The 14519-nt window shown below is 47.0% G+C and overlaps 1 protein-coding gene across 1 annotated transcript in view; it reads right to left on the bottom strand.

Moving 5' to 3' along the window:
- The window catches only part of LOC146333703 (mucin-16-like), a 52943-nt gene that overhangs the window by 21410 nt on the left and 17014 nt on the right, over positions 1-14519 (bottom strand). Inside the window, exons 14-25 of the mRNA XM_084825702.1 lie at positions 14371-14498; positions 14209-14276; positions 12019-12191; positions 11420-11446; positions 8693-8817; positions 8533-8600; positions 7957-8129; positions 6524-6547; positions 5659-5801; positions 3993-4060; positions 2870-3042; positions 1320-1346 (exon numbers count right to left, since the gene is read on the bottom strand). Of these exons, the coding sequence (XP_084681828.1) occupies positions 1320-1346; positions 2870-3042; positions 3993-4060; positions 5659-5801; positions 6524-6547; positions 7957-8129; positions 8533-8600; positions 8693-8817; positions 11420-11446; positions 12019-12191; positions 14209-14276; positions 14371-14498 (1197 nt within the window). The remainder of the gene's footprint in view (positions 1-1319; positions 1347-2869; positions 3043-3992; positions 4061-5658; positions 5802-6523; positions 6548-7956; positions 8130-8532; positions 8601-8692; positions 8818-11419; positions 11447-12018; positions 12192-14208; positions 14277-14370; positions 14499-14519) is intronic.

Genomic DNA, 14519 nt, shown 5'->3' with positions numbered 1-14519 from the left:
CTGTGAAACTCATGAACCAGTGTCTGGACACTGTTTTGGGGTGGATGAGGGTAAACAAGCTGAAACTTAATCCAGACGAGACGGGGGTATTGTGAGTTGGGAAACCAACTGCTCTGGATGGAGGTTTACAACTGGTCTGAGATGGGGTTGCACTGCCACTGAAAGACCAAGTGTGCAGTCTGGGAGTCCTCCTGGACTCTGTGCTAACAGGGGAAGCCAATGTGTCCAAAAGTGTGTCTTACCAACTTAGACTGGCATGCCTATCTGGAAAGGATGGATCTCACCTCAGTTATACATACACTAGTGATGTCCAGGCTGGACTACTGTGATGCGTTGTCTGTGGAGCTGCCTTTGCAGACAGTTCAGAAACTTCAGCTGGTGCAGAATGTGGCCGCCCGAGCGTCAGTGGGGGAAAGGCAATTTGATCATATAATGCCTATACTGCACCAGCTGCAGTGGTTACCGGTGCGTTTTTGAGCCCAATTTAAAGTGGTGGTTTTGATCTTCAAAGCCTTCAATGGCTTGGGACCAAGTTACTTGAAGGACTGCCTTTACCCCTGCTTGCACTTTAAGATCAGCAAGAGAGGCCCTTCTCACCTCCCTCCTGTGAGAGCACTGAGGTGGGTGACCCCACATGAGAGGGCCTTCTCTGCAGTAGCCCCACACCTCAGGAATAAGTTGCCATCAGGGGTCTGCCAAGCCCCATCTTTGCAGGCTTTTAAAAAGACCTTGAAAACACATTCTTTCACTCTGGCTTTCTCCTGATAGGATTTCTGCTGTTGCTATTATTGTTGCTTTTTTAATCGTTTTTAATATTGTATCAGTTTGATATGTTTTATTGTTGTATGCCGCCTCGGGAGGGCTTTTGCCCTGAAAAGCGGCCAAGAAATATTTTTAATAGTAACAACAATAGTGCCCTCCAGAAGTTTTGGGCGACAGCTCCCATAATCCCACACCATTGGCCATGCTGTCTGGGGCTGCTGGGAGTTGAAGTCCAAAACATCTAGAGAGCACCCGTTGTCTACTTCTGGTCTGGAAGATCATTAGTGGAGGGGGAGGAGTTATGGGGTGTGTGAGGGCAGGGGGAGTAGACTTGGAGGCTCAAAGGGTGGGATGAGGGTGGCATTCCATCACATCCCATATTGAGGCACTATAGGGTCCAGATCAGATCATGTACTGGCTTGAATTAAGCTGTCTTAATTCCCATTTTTTTAGGTGGGGGAATAGGTTGGTTTAATCTCGGTCGATCTGAGTGGGGTGTTTTTGTGTGGAGATATCACCCAATGCTTGAATGTCATGTAGAACTTCTAAATACTTACACGAAAGGCTTCGTGGCTCGTTGTAACCTGAAAACGAAAGATACACTTCAGAGAAATGTGAAGTCAACAAAAATAATTATCAAGGCCTGGGGTCTCCAACCTGGGGCCCAGAGGCACTAATGGGCTTGCAGACACCTCTCTTGGACTTCAGTTCTTGGGCAAGAAACTTTTCTTTTAGTCTCACCTATTCACCTTCTGGAAAATGGGAGTTTTGCGACCAACCATGCCCCTCATGACAGCCATTTCGTGAGAGTGCCTGTAATACATTCTTAAAATTCCAAATGTGCCCACTGACCCAAAGAGATTGGGGATCAACGATTCTCCGGTCGCATGCCACAGGAAGAGTTGAAGTAGGCATATTGGATGCATCCAGCACCCTGTGCCACTCAGTGTGGTAAGGCCCTATTGTCAAGAACTGCTGGATCTGTGCACAGCTGCCCTGTGTGGTGAGACACTGAAGTGTAGGTGATGCCCTTCTCAGTGAAGAGCCTTCCAGACCTGGACTGACTCCACCCACCCAGGCTGGCTATTGGATCTTCCTGGCCAGGAAGGAGTATAAAAGGACTTCCTGTTCTAGTTGAGTCTTGCTCGGGTAACACCATCTTCTTGAGATCACGTGTGTTCCTATATCTAGGAGTCTAGGCTCTTTGAACTAGATATCTGGGCCTTGCTGTGATCCAGCAAACACTGTTTTTATTAGTCCTGTGCCAATAATGTCTTCCACATTTTTTCCATCCATTCTCAATCAACAGAAAAGAAATTGCTTTCAAAAACAAATTCAAAGGAGATGAAAATTTTGGAGAAATTCTCATGGGTTGAGTGACCTTATTTATTTATTTGTCTGCTTGTTTGTTTATTTATTACATTTATATTCCACCTTTTTTCCTCCTAAGGAACCCAAGGTGGCGTACATAATCCTCCTCCTCTCCATTTTATCCTTACAACAACCACCCTGTGAGGTAGGTTGGGCTGAGAGTCTGTGACTAGCCCAAAGTCACCCAGCAAGTTTCCATGGATGAGTGGGGACTAGAACTCCCAGTCCAACACTCTCACCACTACACCACACTTTACTTATGAGATGGCAGGGATGTGTGTGTGAGTGTCCTGTCTTTCATTGTACACTCATCTTTCGGGCAGCCTGTAGGTTCCTGCACTTCCATTAAAGCCCAGAGGAAGACTCCATGAGGTAATTCTTCCCAAAGGGCTTTTTTGGATCAGGATGTGCAGGCAACCTGGGAGGCTGCAGACAATGGAGAGAAGTGTAATAATAATAATTTTTTTAAAACCCACACTACACTATTGGCTACACAAAATTTTCTCCACTCTTTTGTGCTGCCCCCTTCCCACCCACCCACAAAACTGGCTGCACGTAAGCTGCTCCAGGAGACATTTTGGCTGAAAGAGCAGGATAAAAATACTTCGGATAAATAAATACATAATCTAGTTGGGCCACCGTTGGAACCAGAGTGCCAGACTAGGTGGATCCTTGGTCTAATCCAGCCAGGCATTCTTTGGTAGCATGCTTCATTGGGGAAAAATCCACCATTTACCATTCACATAGAGACTGTTCTTGTCCAGCACATATGGTCCCATCTTGGTGAAGCTGCTTGTCTTATTCACGAGTTCATGGTACACCTTCACTCGGTTGAAGAGGGGTGTGGATGTGTCTCTTTTGTAGGTGCAGACGGCATCTATGCCAGTCATCATCCCGTCATTCAAAGATCTGGAAAGAAACATTCAAGTTTATTAATAGTCCACAGACCTTCACAGTCCCCCCCAAACATATATCTGATTCCACACAGTGGGGCAGGGGATGTGAAAGACCAGATGTTACCTTAGATATTTACTGTTGCTTTTCTCTCTCTCCCTCTTTTTACAAATCATTTTAAAAGCTTTTAGATGCAACACTCTCATCTTTTCCTGGAAGGGAGCTTCCCAGATAATGTTCAAAGAGGCATCTGGAGACATTGGGATCTAGATACTGAGCAATGTCTAAATGCAGATTAAATTATCTATTCTATAATAATAAAAGAGGAAGTGTGTGCATCTCTCCATCTGCCGGTCCATCACTGCCATAGCTCCAAGATGGTGAAACCTACACATGTGAAACTTGGCATGCATACTAAGGGGACCCTCAGGGTTTGCACTTTGATGTTATTTTCTTTTTCAAATGCATTCCTTCATTCATTAAAATGCATTTAGACGTATCCATGTGGTTGAAGCCTGCAGTTATATCTTCAGTCACTAATGGGCAGACTTCCCTGCACATTACTTTGCAGTCCATACAGTTTGAAGCCGGAGGAATTAGAAGGCCAAGGGATGGAGTTATATGCTTGCCACTTCCCACCTGAGGCAGCCCTCCCTCAGGGGAATGGAGTGGACAGACCCTTAACGGGTTACAGGGGTGCACCATGGCAGGGGCTGTGCTTGGCTTCACACAGACAAGGTGGCCACAATGTGTCCAACTCTGATAGCTGTACAGTTGCTTGCAGCCTTCACTGTATCAGTGTAAGGACTATCCCAAGCTGTGCGAAGTCAGGTCTGTTCACGAGTAAATGATAAAATAATACATTCATACATTAGCCAAGCAACCAATCACCCACATGATTTTTATGGCTCAGGGCGTTTGTCATGTGAGATCGTGGAAGATTCTGGAACCTCAAGGCATCTTACCTTAAAGATGTAACATTGCACCCTGTATAAGCAGGCCCAATGCTGCCCGTTTTCAGTATTCGGCCCAGCTAGACATAAAAGAATCCTGCATTAGCCAGACCCACACACAAGACATGGATTTATTAAACTCTTAACACAGGCTTGGCCAATGCCAATTTTTCTCCCTATACATGCTGACTGGGGTTATCAGACGTTGCAGTCCAACACATCTGGAGGGCACCAAGTTGGGGAAGATTGGTGGAGACCTGGAAGGCCCGTGTTTAAATCTGCACTGAGCTGTGAAGTTGGCTAAGTGAGCTTGGGCCAATTACTTTATCAGCCTAGCCTATGTCACAAGGGTGTTGTGAGCACAAAATCAGAAATAAACACATATATAATATGTAGATATTATATACGCAGAAAATAGAAACAAAATTGTGACATAAAATCAGAGTAGAGGACTATGTCTGTTTTCCCCAGATTTTCTGGGGAAGGGCAGGATAAAAATGAGGATGAAGATGATGAAAAGGATGTCAGAAAAATCCATTGGGGGATGGAGCTTGGCGAGTTTTTGCTGGCTCAGCCCCCCAGATTCTGGCTTGATCATCTGCAAGTTGGCCTGATTCAGTGTGTGATAAGTCAGGCCAACTCACAGATATTTGGAGGGGGGGGGGTGTTCAAATCATGATTTGCCTCAAATCGTGGCTGTAAATAGTGCAATTTGTGCAAAGCTGTGGCTGCATTTACAGCTGCAATTTTGCGCAAATTGCACTATTTACAGCCTTGATTTTGCACAAATCATGCTGTGATTTTGTGCAAAAAATCCTCAGTAAAGGTCCCGGGTTTCGGGAACTATCATGCAACTTGGCTCACAAAAGCAAGCTGAGCCAGGTCTCTTGCGGGGATCCATCGGGCCCAAGAAGGGCTGGATTTCCACATCATGGACAACCCTAGATGATGATGATGATGATGATCAACAACTGCTTGGGGATTTTATTATATTTAGCGGAATATAAATATCACAGATGGATGGATGGATGGATGGATGGATGGGCAAATCAGTCTCACTGGTCCATGCCAGTTTTGCCTGTGTTCACCTGCAAGCATTCTACCCCATTTCTGGATTAATCAGTGATCTCTTTTTTAAAAATTTAAAAAATCTACATATATTCTCTTTCAGAATACACATTTCTAAATGTATCTTCCTTCAAAATTTTGTATCTTCTGTATTCCTTCAAAGTACACATTTCTAATAGTATTTTGGAAATGGTTTTGAGCTGAGAACTGCACCAGCAAATTTGCAAAAGCCCATGGATGACTCAGGTTGCAAACCTATATGCAGCTACCTGGGATCAAGTCCCACTGAACACACAGGGGTTTACTCCTGAGTAGACATGTATAGGCTTGCACTGTCAGTTCCTGTACACACATTAGGCCTGGATGTGCAGAAGGTCAGTTTGTATCACAGCCTTCCCAACCTGGTGTTCTCCAGAAGTGTTGGACTGTAACTCCTATCATTCCCAGTTAGCCAAGGGCCATGCTGGCTGGGGCTGATGGGACTGCAGTCCAACACATCTGGAGGGCATCAAGTTGGGAAGGCTGTTGCATAGGAATTTGCAAACGATGGAATCTTTCAAACATCCTCACTGATCATGCTTCTGTCACCTTCAGACCACCCGAGACTTACCAGTGTGGTAACAACTTTCTCTGTGGTTGTGAAGGCTTTAGAACTGGGATCCGTCATCTCTGATTTGTATTTAAGATTGGTCAGCGTGAGGTTCACTGTGAATCGTTCACCTCCTGGGTTGTGGGGAGTAGTTGGAACAAAACCTACCGAAAGGGGCAAATGAATATGATAAAAATATAATGTTCAACTGTTGCTTATCAGCAGCCATTCCATCTTGAGCAACATCTCTTGGCTTACATTTAAGTACTGACGAGGACTACTATGAAAGCTGCCTTGGGTTCCTTGTAGGAGGGGAAATGGTGGGACATAAATATAATAATAAAAATAAACTTAGGGAGCAATCCTACGCCCTGAGATAGTGTCTGGGAGGCCATAAGATATTTTGGATTCCTGGCTCCGAGGTCAGAGACAGCGCTCCGACCTCGGAGGGGGGAATCAGAGATCCGACGCTCCTCCCCCTTGCAGCTGGCACAGAAAAAACCATTCTGGCTGCCTCTCCAAGGTTGGGTACACAACCTCAGAGAGGGGGAAAAGGGGGAGATGCAGTGGGTGGGGTAGGGGAGGAGACTAGAGAGGCAAAACAGCCTGTGTAGCGAAAATGTAGGGCAGGAGGACGGGGAGGTGAAGATGACATAGGCTCCAAGTTCGGGGCTCACAAGCATCGCAGGCACAACCCACATGAATGTACCCTTAGACAAGCACATCTGCGGTGGAAGCACACCAGCCCACCAGCCCACCCTAGGAGATCCATGTCGTCATAGAAGATTATGGGATGGACATGCCAGATTGCATACGGCTTTGGGGCTTCGCAGCCAAAGAATGCTGGCGTGGTTGGGGCAACCCAGCTCGGGAATGCCATACTTACCAGGCTGAGGTGGCTCATGATAACCTGGAGTGGGAAGAGAGCCGTGTTAGAAAAGGAGATGATAGAGAACACACTGAGGTGGGAAGCCACCCAGCATCATGAAAAATAGGAGAGGCGATAAACAGAGCATGTGTTTTGCCTGCACCACTCTTTGATGGAGCACCATTCCATTCCCAGCAACCCCAGGTAGGGCTGGAAAACCCCAGCCTGAAACCCTGAAGAGCCATGTCTAGTCAATGTCAAGGAGGTGTTGAACCTAGAATCATAGAATCATGGAACAGTAGGGTTGGAAGGGGCCTACAAGGCCATGGAGTCCAACCGCTGCCCAATGCAGGAATCCAAGTCAGAGCATCCCTGACAGGTGGCTGTCCAGCCTCGTCTTGAAGGCCTCCAGTGTGGGAGATCCCACTGCCTCCCCAGGGAATTGGTTCCATTGTCATATTGCTCCAACAGCCAGGAAGTTTCCCCTGATGTTCAGTCAGAATCTGGCTTCCTGTATCTTGAGCCTCTTCCTGTAACTTGAGCCCATCGTTGTATTGTTCTGACAGTCAGGAAGTTTTTCCTGATGCTCAGCTGGAATCTGGCTCCCTGTAACTTGAGGCCATTATTCAGTGTCCTGCACTCTGGGATGATGGAGAAGAGATCCCGGCCTTCCTCTCTGTGACAGCCTTTCAAGTCCTTGAAGAGCGCTATCCTATCTCCCCTAAAGATACCTCTTTCAGCCCCAGGGCCAAATTCCATTCCAGAGAAGCTCTCAGGGGCCACGTTCCAGTGGTGGGCAGGGCCAAAGGCAATGGGGCGGGGCCCAAAATGCCAGCATGTTTTAGTGTAAAGCTCTCACTGCCGGTAACTAGGGCCTTCAGAGAGGCATTTCAAACTTTTAGAAAGGGGCAGAAATGGTGCAAAAGCCAGGAACCCCCCCCCCAATCAGCAATTGTTGGGGGGATGAGGTGGGGCCAGAGGAAGGGGGTGTGGCTATCTGGGGAACCTGAAGGCTGGAATGGCATGCCAGGAAGGCTGAGGTTCAACACCCCTGGTGTAGACAGTACCAAGCTACACGAACCAATAGTCTGACTGAGAATAAGGCAACTTTCTCTGTTCCTATCTACAAAGTCCCAGGTGCAATGCCCAGTTAAAAGAATCACCGAAGGAACCCAGAGAGCCCCAGCCAATAGCAACAAGGCAGCATTTGGGCTAGATGGGTGAGTGTGGTCTAACTTCATATAAAGTGGTTTCCTATATTCAACAGGGCCGTGGTGGAGGCCCTGCTTTGCCTGCAGATGGTCCCAGGTTCAATTCCCAGCATCTCCCAGTAGGGCTGGGAAACAATCCTGCCTGAAACCCTAGACAGCCATTGCTGCCAGTCAGTGTTGACAGTTGGCTTCCTATGTGTTCCTAGGCTTCGAACACAAAAGCAAAAATCTGCTTCTCACCATTCAAGAAGAGGCTGTTCCTATCCAGGTTGTAGAGACCCATCTTGGTGAACCGGTTGGTGTTGTTGATGAGTTCGTGGTACACCTGCACATGATCAAAAGGGGGAGTTGCAGTGTCTTTTTGGTAGCTGCAAACGCTGTCCATTCCGGTCTTGGTCCCATCATCCACAGATCTTGGAAGAGAAAGGTCAGACTTAAAATTGTGCCCAGATGGGATTCCCTCCCCTCTTTCTCTGACTCAACACTTTTAGTCCTACATCAGATGTAGATCTTCTCAGTGGTTCTGACAAGGAGCAGGAATTATCTACGGAGTACTACCTATTCTTTGAACACATGGGCTGGGAGTGCGCTATGATTTAGAGACAGGAAAACGTCACTTTCGTTCCATAACTATTCCAGAGCTCTGCGCAAACACATTTTCAAAATTCTCAGAATTTCTCTGCACAAAACAACGCATTCTCAAAATTTCTCTGCGCAAAACGCATTCTCAAAATTCTCCACCCTATTTGTGGGTACAGAAATGGTGGTGGCGGGGGGGGGGGGAATGACACAAATTCTCCATCCCACATCGCTTACCTAAAAGCCAAGACGTTGCATCCTCTAAGTGCAGTTCCAACACTGCTTTTCTTTAGTGCTCCAACCAGCTAGGCATAAAGGAAGAGTTCATTGTATATTAGAACAGTGATGCTTTATAATTCATGAAAATGTGGATGTTCACCTGTTCCGGGAGACTTACCAGTGTAGTGAGGGCTCTCTGTGTCAAGTTGAACGCCTTTGATTTGGGGGTTCCCATCTCTGGCTTATACATGAGATTGGTTATGGTGAAGTTCACCGTGAAGTTCACCACCGAAGGCAGGGCAGCTGGAAGAGAGAGAACGGCAGCTCAAATATGCAACAGCCGACAGGGAAGCTGTAGCTACAGGAAGGGATGATGCGGGTACCTGACTGGGTCCAGGAGTCCATCAGACTCCCCCCTGCTCACTCCCCCCAGCGAATCCAGTGAGCTCCCGCTTCTGCCTGCTGAGTTTACGGGACCTGTCTGCTCACACCCAGCAGCCTCCCATCCTCCTTTTAAGCCACCATCTTTTATACAGAATGGGGCTCTATATTTTTGTATATTTACTGTTGTGCACAACACCAGCTGTAAAGGAGCATTTCCACAATGTTTTCCCCGAACTCCAGCAACTTATTCCCATTTGGGGGGGTCAGGTTGCAATTCGTGCAAAAAGAGATTTGCACAAAGTACAGTTGCAATTTGTGCAAATTTCAGCTGCAATGTGCATAATTCGCACAAATCACAACTGCAATTTGGGTAATTTACACAAATTGCTGCTGTACTTTGTGCAAATTATGTAAATTTGCACAAATTGCTGGCATAATTTGCACAAATTTTTAAAAAGCACAGAAAGTCATCTAACTACCCAGATTCACTGTAGACCAAGTCAGGCCAGTTAGTGGGAAAAGGACCAAAGTCTGGGGGATATGAGCCAATGAAAGTTCATCAAGCTCCACCCCTAAAACAGATTCCTCCGACACCTTCGGATGGCATACCTCAAACAGAACCAGAGGTGTAGGTATTTCCCTTCTTTTCCATATCAGTGAAACTATGGGCAAATCTTTGGTCACATCCTTGACTAAAACGCCACAGAGCCATCCCTGAATTAAACCATAGACCACCCCTTAAATCGATTTGTAGCCCACCAGAAACTGTGGTGCATCATCTAGCAACACAAGCAGGCAACATGTTGCAATCCAACCACATGCAACTGATACAAGAGCCTTAACAGGAATGGATTTGCGTGCAACTGGTGCTCTGAACAAGAGCAGAAGTCACATATGCTAGCTACATATTCTGTGTGGGAAAGACAGTCTCCATTCCAACAGGTTGCTAGTTCTCATGGATCAAGTGAGAAAGAGAGATGCTATCACTAAAACCGTTCCCCCTATCTCGTGCACCAACTGCGTCCATTCCTAGAGACGTCTGATCTTGCCACAGTTACACATGCCTTAATTACATCCCATTTGGACCACTGTAATGTGCTCTATATGGGGCTGCCTTCAAAAACTGTCCAGAAATTTCAGCTGGTCTAGAATGCTGTGGCCAGACTGTTGACCAGGGCTGGTTACAAGGAGAACGTGACCACCTTGTTACAACAGCTTCACTGGTTATGTGTCTGTTTCTGGCGCAATTCAAAGTCCTGGGTATGACCTATAAAGCCCTACAGAGCTTGGGATCAAACTGCCTGAAAGACCACCTCCTCCCTTATGAGCCTGCCTAGGTTTTAGGATCTTTGGGGGAGGCCCTCCTATCAGTCCCACCACCATCAGAAGCACATTTTTTCAGGGGTGCACAGATTACTTACCCCGTTCCGGTCTGGGGCATCCGCAGGGAGGGGAGGCGATCTGTCCCTCCCCCTGGAATCCTCCCCCACCAGCTCCGCTCCATGGTGAGTCTGCGGAGCTGCCAGCCAGGCCCGCCCGCAGCCGGACTTCCGACCGCTGCTGGGCTGCGGCCGCAAATGGCGTCCGCTGTAGTGGCCGCCACTTGCGTCCCTGTGTTAGCCGTGATAGGCTACATATATATTTACGTAGCCTATCACAGCAAAGAGCAGGGACGCAAATGGCGGCTGCCACAGCTAACGCAGGGATGCAAATGGTATCGCAGCGGCCACCATTTGCATCCCTGCTCTTTGCCGTGATAGGCTACGTAATACTTATGTAGCCTATCACGGCTAAAGTAGGGAGGCAAATGGCAGCCGCAGACTGGGGCAGCCATTTGTGGGCACAGACCGGGGCAGTGGATGGACCGGACCGGCTGATGCCAGGTAGGGTCCGTCCCAGGAAAATTTCGTGGGGTGGCAGGGGAGAGTGCTCCATTCCGCTACGGCCTCCGGGGGGCTGGATTCTTTAGACTCACTGGAGTCTGTGGCAGAATTCTCTAACATCCCTACATTTTTCAGACATGAGAGAGGGCCTTCTCAGTGGCCACTGCCAGGGTTTGGAACTCCCTCCCAAGGGAGGTTAGGTTCACGCCCTCTCTGCTGCTCTTCTGTTAGGAGGCAAAGGCTACTTTATTGAAGAAGGACTTTGGCATGTAAGTGGGTCTGTTGGGTTGTGTGCTCCTTTATTCTGTTATTGTTGTGCTTTTATTGTATTGTTTCAGTATTGTTTTAATCAAGTTTTATTTATGATGGTAAGCTGTTTGAGTCCCAATTTCTTGATAGAAAGGTGGGGTACAAATGAAATAAATTAATAAATCTTCCTGTTCCACTTCCTATTTGTTACCCTCATCTTCCTGTAAAACTTCCTGTTTCAGTGCTAGTATCAGCAAGGACAGGAGCAAGATGGTTGACGGAAAGTGACTTTGAGAGGGGAGGAGGAGGAATGGATAATCCTGCATGTTAGGGCAGAGGGCCTTCAAGACCAGAGTTCTCACAAACTAAATATCCTTCTGAATACTTACGAGGCAGAGAGGCTGCTTCATGGTAATCTGGAAGGCAAAGGAACAAACGTTAGAAGAAGTGAAGGGATGAGGAAAAGGTAATATGTAACTTTGGTGCTGACAGTGCCTTTGAGAACAGAGCCCCCAACCAAATGGGAAATACCCCCCCTTCAGATTTCAAGGCCTGAATGTTTTCAAATGTTTGTTTCTAGAGTTGTTGTTGTTGTTGTTATTAATATTTCTATACTGCCCCACAGCCAAAGCTCTCTGGGCGTTCACAAAAATTAAAATCACAAAGCGCAGCATAACACCATGTAAAATATGAAAGCTTAAAGCCATCAAGGGTATCACCTTGGTCTTATCCCATGATCCTCTCCTGCTCCTAGAAACAATGGAGGCTGGTGGCTACAATGTCAGTGGGGTGGTAAATCCGCTCCGGGTTTCAGTCAGAACTGTAAAGGAGCTATCCAAGGTGTGGAGCATCTTGGATGGCTCCTTTAGAGTTCTGACTGGTTTGGACTGAAACCCGGAGTGGATTTACCACCCCACTGACATCGGAGCCACCCGCCTCCACTGCCTAGAAATGCAATCATTCAACGTTGTGAAAATCAACCAGTTACCGTTGACGTAAAGGCTGTCCTGCTTGAGATGGTAAGGGCCCATTCTGCTGAAGCCATTGGTCTTGTTTATGAGTTCGTGGTAAACTCCAACTCTGTCAAACGCAGTGACGGAGGAGCTGTTTTGAAAGGTGCAGATGGCGTCCGTTCTGGTGTTGTCCCAACCATTCACGGGTCTAGGAAAGGAAGCAGAGCACGCCTCCACTTGAGGTAAGTGTCTCTATATCCCTCCAAGGCTGCATCTTCTCTAATGCCCCACTATGAGCTCTATGGTCTGTGGAGAAAGGGTCGCCCAGTGGCACCCTCTGTCTAAAAGGAGCAGCTGTAAACTCAGTGGTACAATGTATACCTTACATGCAGAATTCCAGGTTCAATGCCCAGCTTCTCCAGTTAGAATGAGCTACACTAATAACAGCTGGAAAAGCCGCTCCCTGCCTTAAATCTTGAAGAATTACTGCCGGTCAGAGTAGACCAGGGGCCCCGACTATTTTTGTTTGGGGAGGGACTGCAGCTCAGTGGTAGAGCTCCAGCTTTGCATTCAGACAGTCCCTGCTATTTCCTGGCATCTCAGGAAGGGCTGGCAAAACTCTTCCCTGAAACCCTGTAGAGCCACTACCAGTCTGTGTACGCCAGGGTAGTTGAACCTCTCCCAGCCCGACAGAGCACTGTGTTTGTCCAGTTTGCCATAGCTCCCATTTTCCTTTAGCACCTTTGTGTCTTTCCTTCTTCCTCCAACTGAGGGAGAGGCCGTGGCTCAGTGGCAGAGCCCCTGTTTGGCAGGCGGAAGGTCCCAGATTCGATCCTTGGCACCTCCAGGTAGGGCTGAGAAAGAACCCAGCTTGGAACCCTGGAGAGCTGATGCTGTCCATCAGTGTCAGCAATATAGGGCTGGATGGACCCATGGTCTGACTCAGTATAAGGCAGCTTCCGATGTTCCTGTGAGTTGTAGGCCAAAACATCTGGAGGGCAGCAAGTTGCCCATCCTTGACCTAACACAAGGGAGAGGTGAAATACTCAGACCCTCAAGATAATAACTTGGTCAGGTGGGCCTACACTCTAAATGAGCGGTGGGGAACCTCTTTCAGCACTTTTGGTTCTCCTCATTTCGGCAAGACTTTGATTTTCTAAAGGAAGCCTTTTCTATTAACAGCTTCCTTCATACTGCTGGTTGACCATGCTGGTATCCTCTTTGACTTGGTGGTGTCTTTGCTGATCTGCTCTATCCATTCTAGTTGAGCTTCTATTATTGTATTACTGATTAATCCCCAGGCATTCTAGAGAGAGATCTGATCCTCTCAGCTTCCTTTTTACCAGCACCTTAATTTTAGAGAAGTTTCCTCCTTTGAAGACATTTGAATTTTGAGAGCATATTATGAGTGCTTTCACAACGTGGCTGCCTTGTTAAAAGTGTTAAAAAACACTTTTTAAATAAAATTGTTTATGAAACCATTTTTTAGGAATCTTGAGGAATGGAATAAAAATCAGGAACAGCAGGGAACCTGGCAGGGAACCTGGCAGGCAGCAAGAGGAATACCCAGGCACCCTCTTGGAGACACCGTAGGAGCAGACATTTCTGGGCTACATGGATCAGAGATCTGACACAGTACAAGACAGATTCAAATCCTACATCCAAATAGAATTCTGAGCTCAAGAAACATAGAGAAATGCATATTAAAATCTGTGTTTTAGGTTAAAATGTATGTAAATGTATGTAAATGTATCTAAAATGCATACAAAATGCAGCGGAGGCTGGTGGCTCTGATTTTGAAAGGGCTGTGAGTCCATTTCAGTCAGAACCAGCCAGAACTCTGAAGGAGCTGTCCAAGGTGCTGAACCATGTCCCCAAAATAGGTTCAGCACCTTTAATAGCTCCTTGAGAGTTCTGGCTGTTTCTGACTGAAACCTGGAATAGATTCAGTAGCCCACCGAAATCAGACCCTCCAGCCTCCACTGCATTTTAGGATACCATGCATTCAAAAAACATTATTTTAGGGTAAAATGTATACTAATTGCACATTTTGTAAAGAAAAATGTGTTCAAAAACAAAATGATTTTTTTGTGCGGGTCTGTAAAAGAAGTTGCAGACCGATGCGGCAATGGGGCTGACGTACAAATGAAGACGTGCAGAACTGTCCTGGGCCGCCCATGCCTAGATCAGAGCAGAAACGTTCACTCCTCTGGAGGAAGGCTTACCTCAGGCTTGTCACTTTGCATCCCAAATAGGCCGGGCCAATGCTGGTGCCGGCAAATGTTGTGTGAAGCTGGGAAAGAAGGGAGATGTTGAACATGTGAAACAGAGCACTCCTTCCACACCGTTCACACAGTTCTCACTCATGCAAATGGAACTAGGCTTACCAACGTGGTAATGGCTCTTTCTGTAGAATTGAAGGCCATCGAATTGGGAGTCCCCATCTCTGGCCTGTATTTGAGGTTGGTGATGGTGAAATTCACGGTGAAGTGTTTGACTGCCAGGGACGAAGCAGCTGGAGTGACATGGAAAACAA

This window comes from Heloderma suspectum, chromosome Z (genome assembly GCF_057233095.1).
Source record: "Heloderma suspectum isolate Gila_16-S chromosome Z, 16-S_ref, whole genome shotgun sequence".
NCBI lineage: Eukaryota > Metazoa > Chordata > Lepidosauria > Squamata > Helodermatidae > Heloderma > Heloderma suspectum.
The sequence above is the reverse complement of the archived record's forward strand: the minus strand, read 5'-3'. Positions and strand labels throughout refer to the sequence as shown.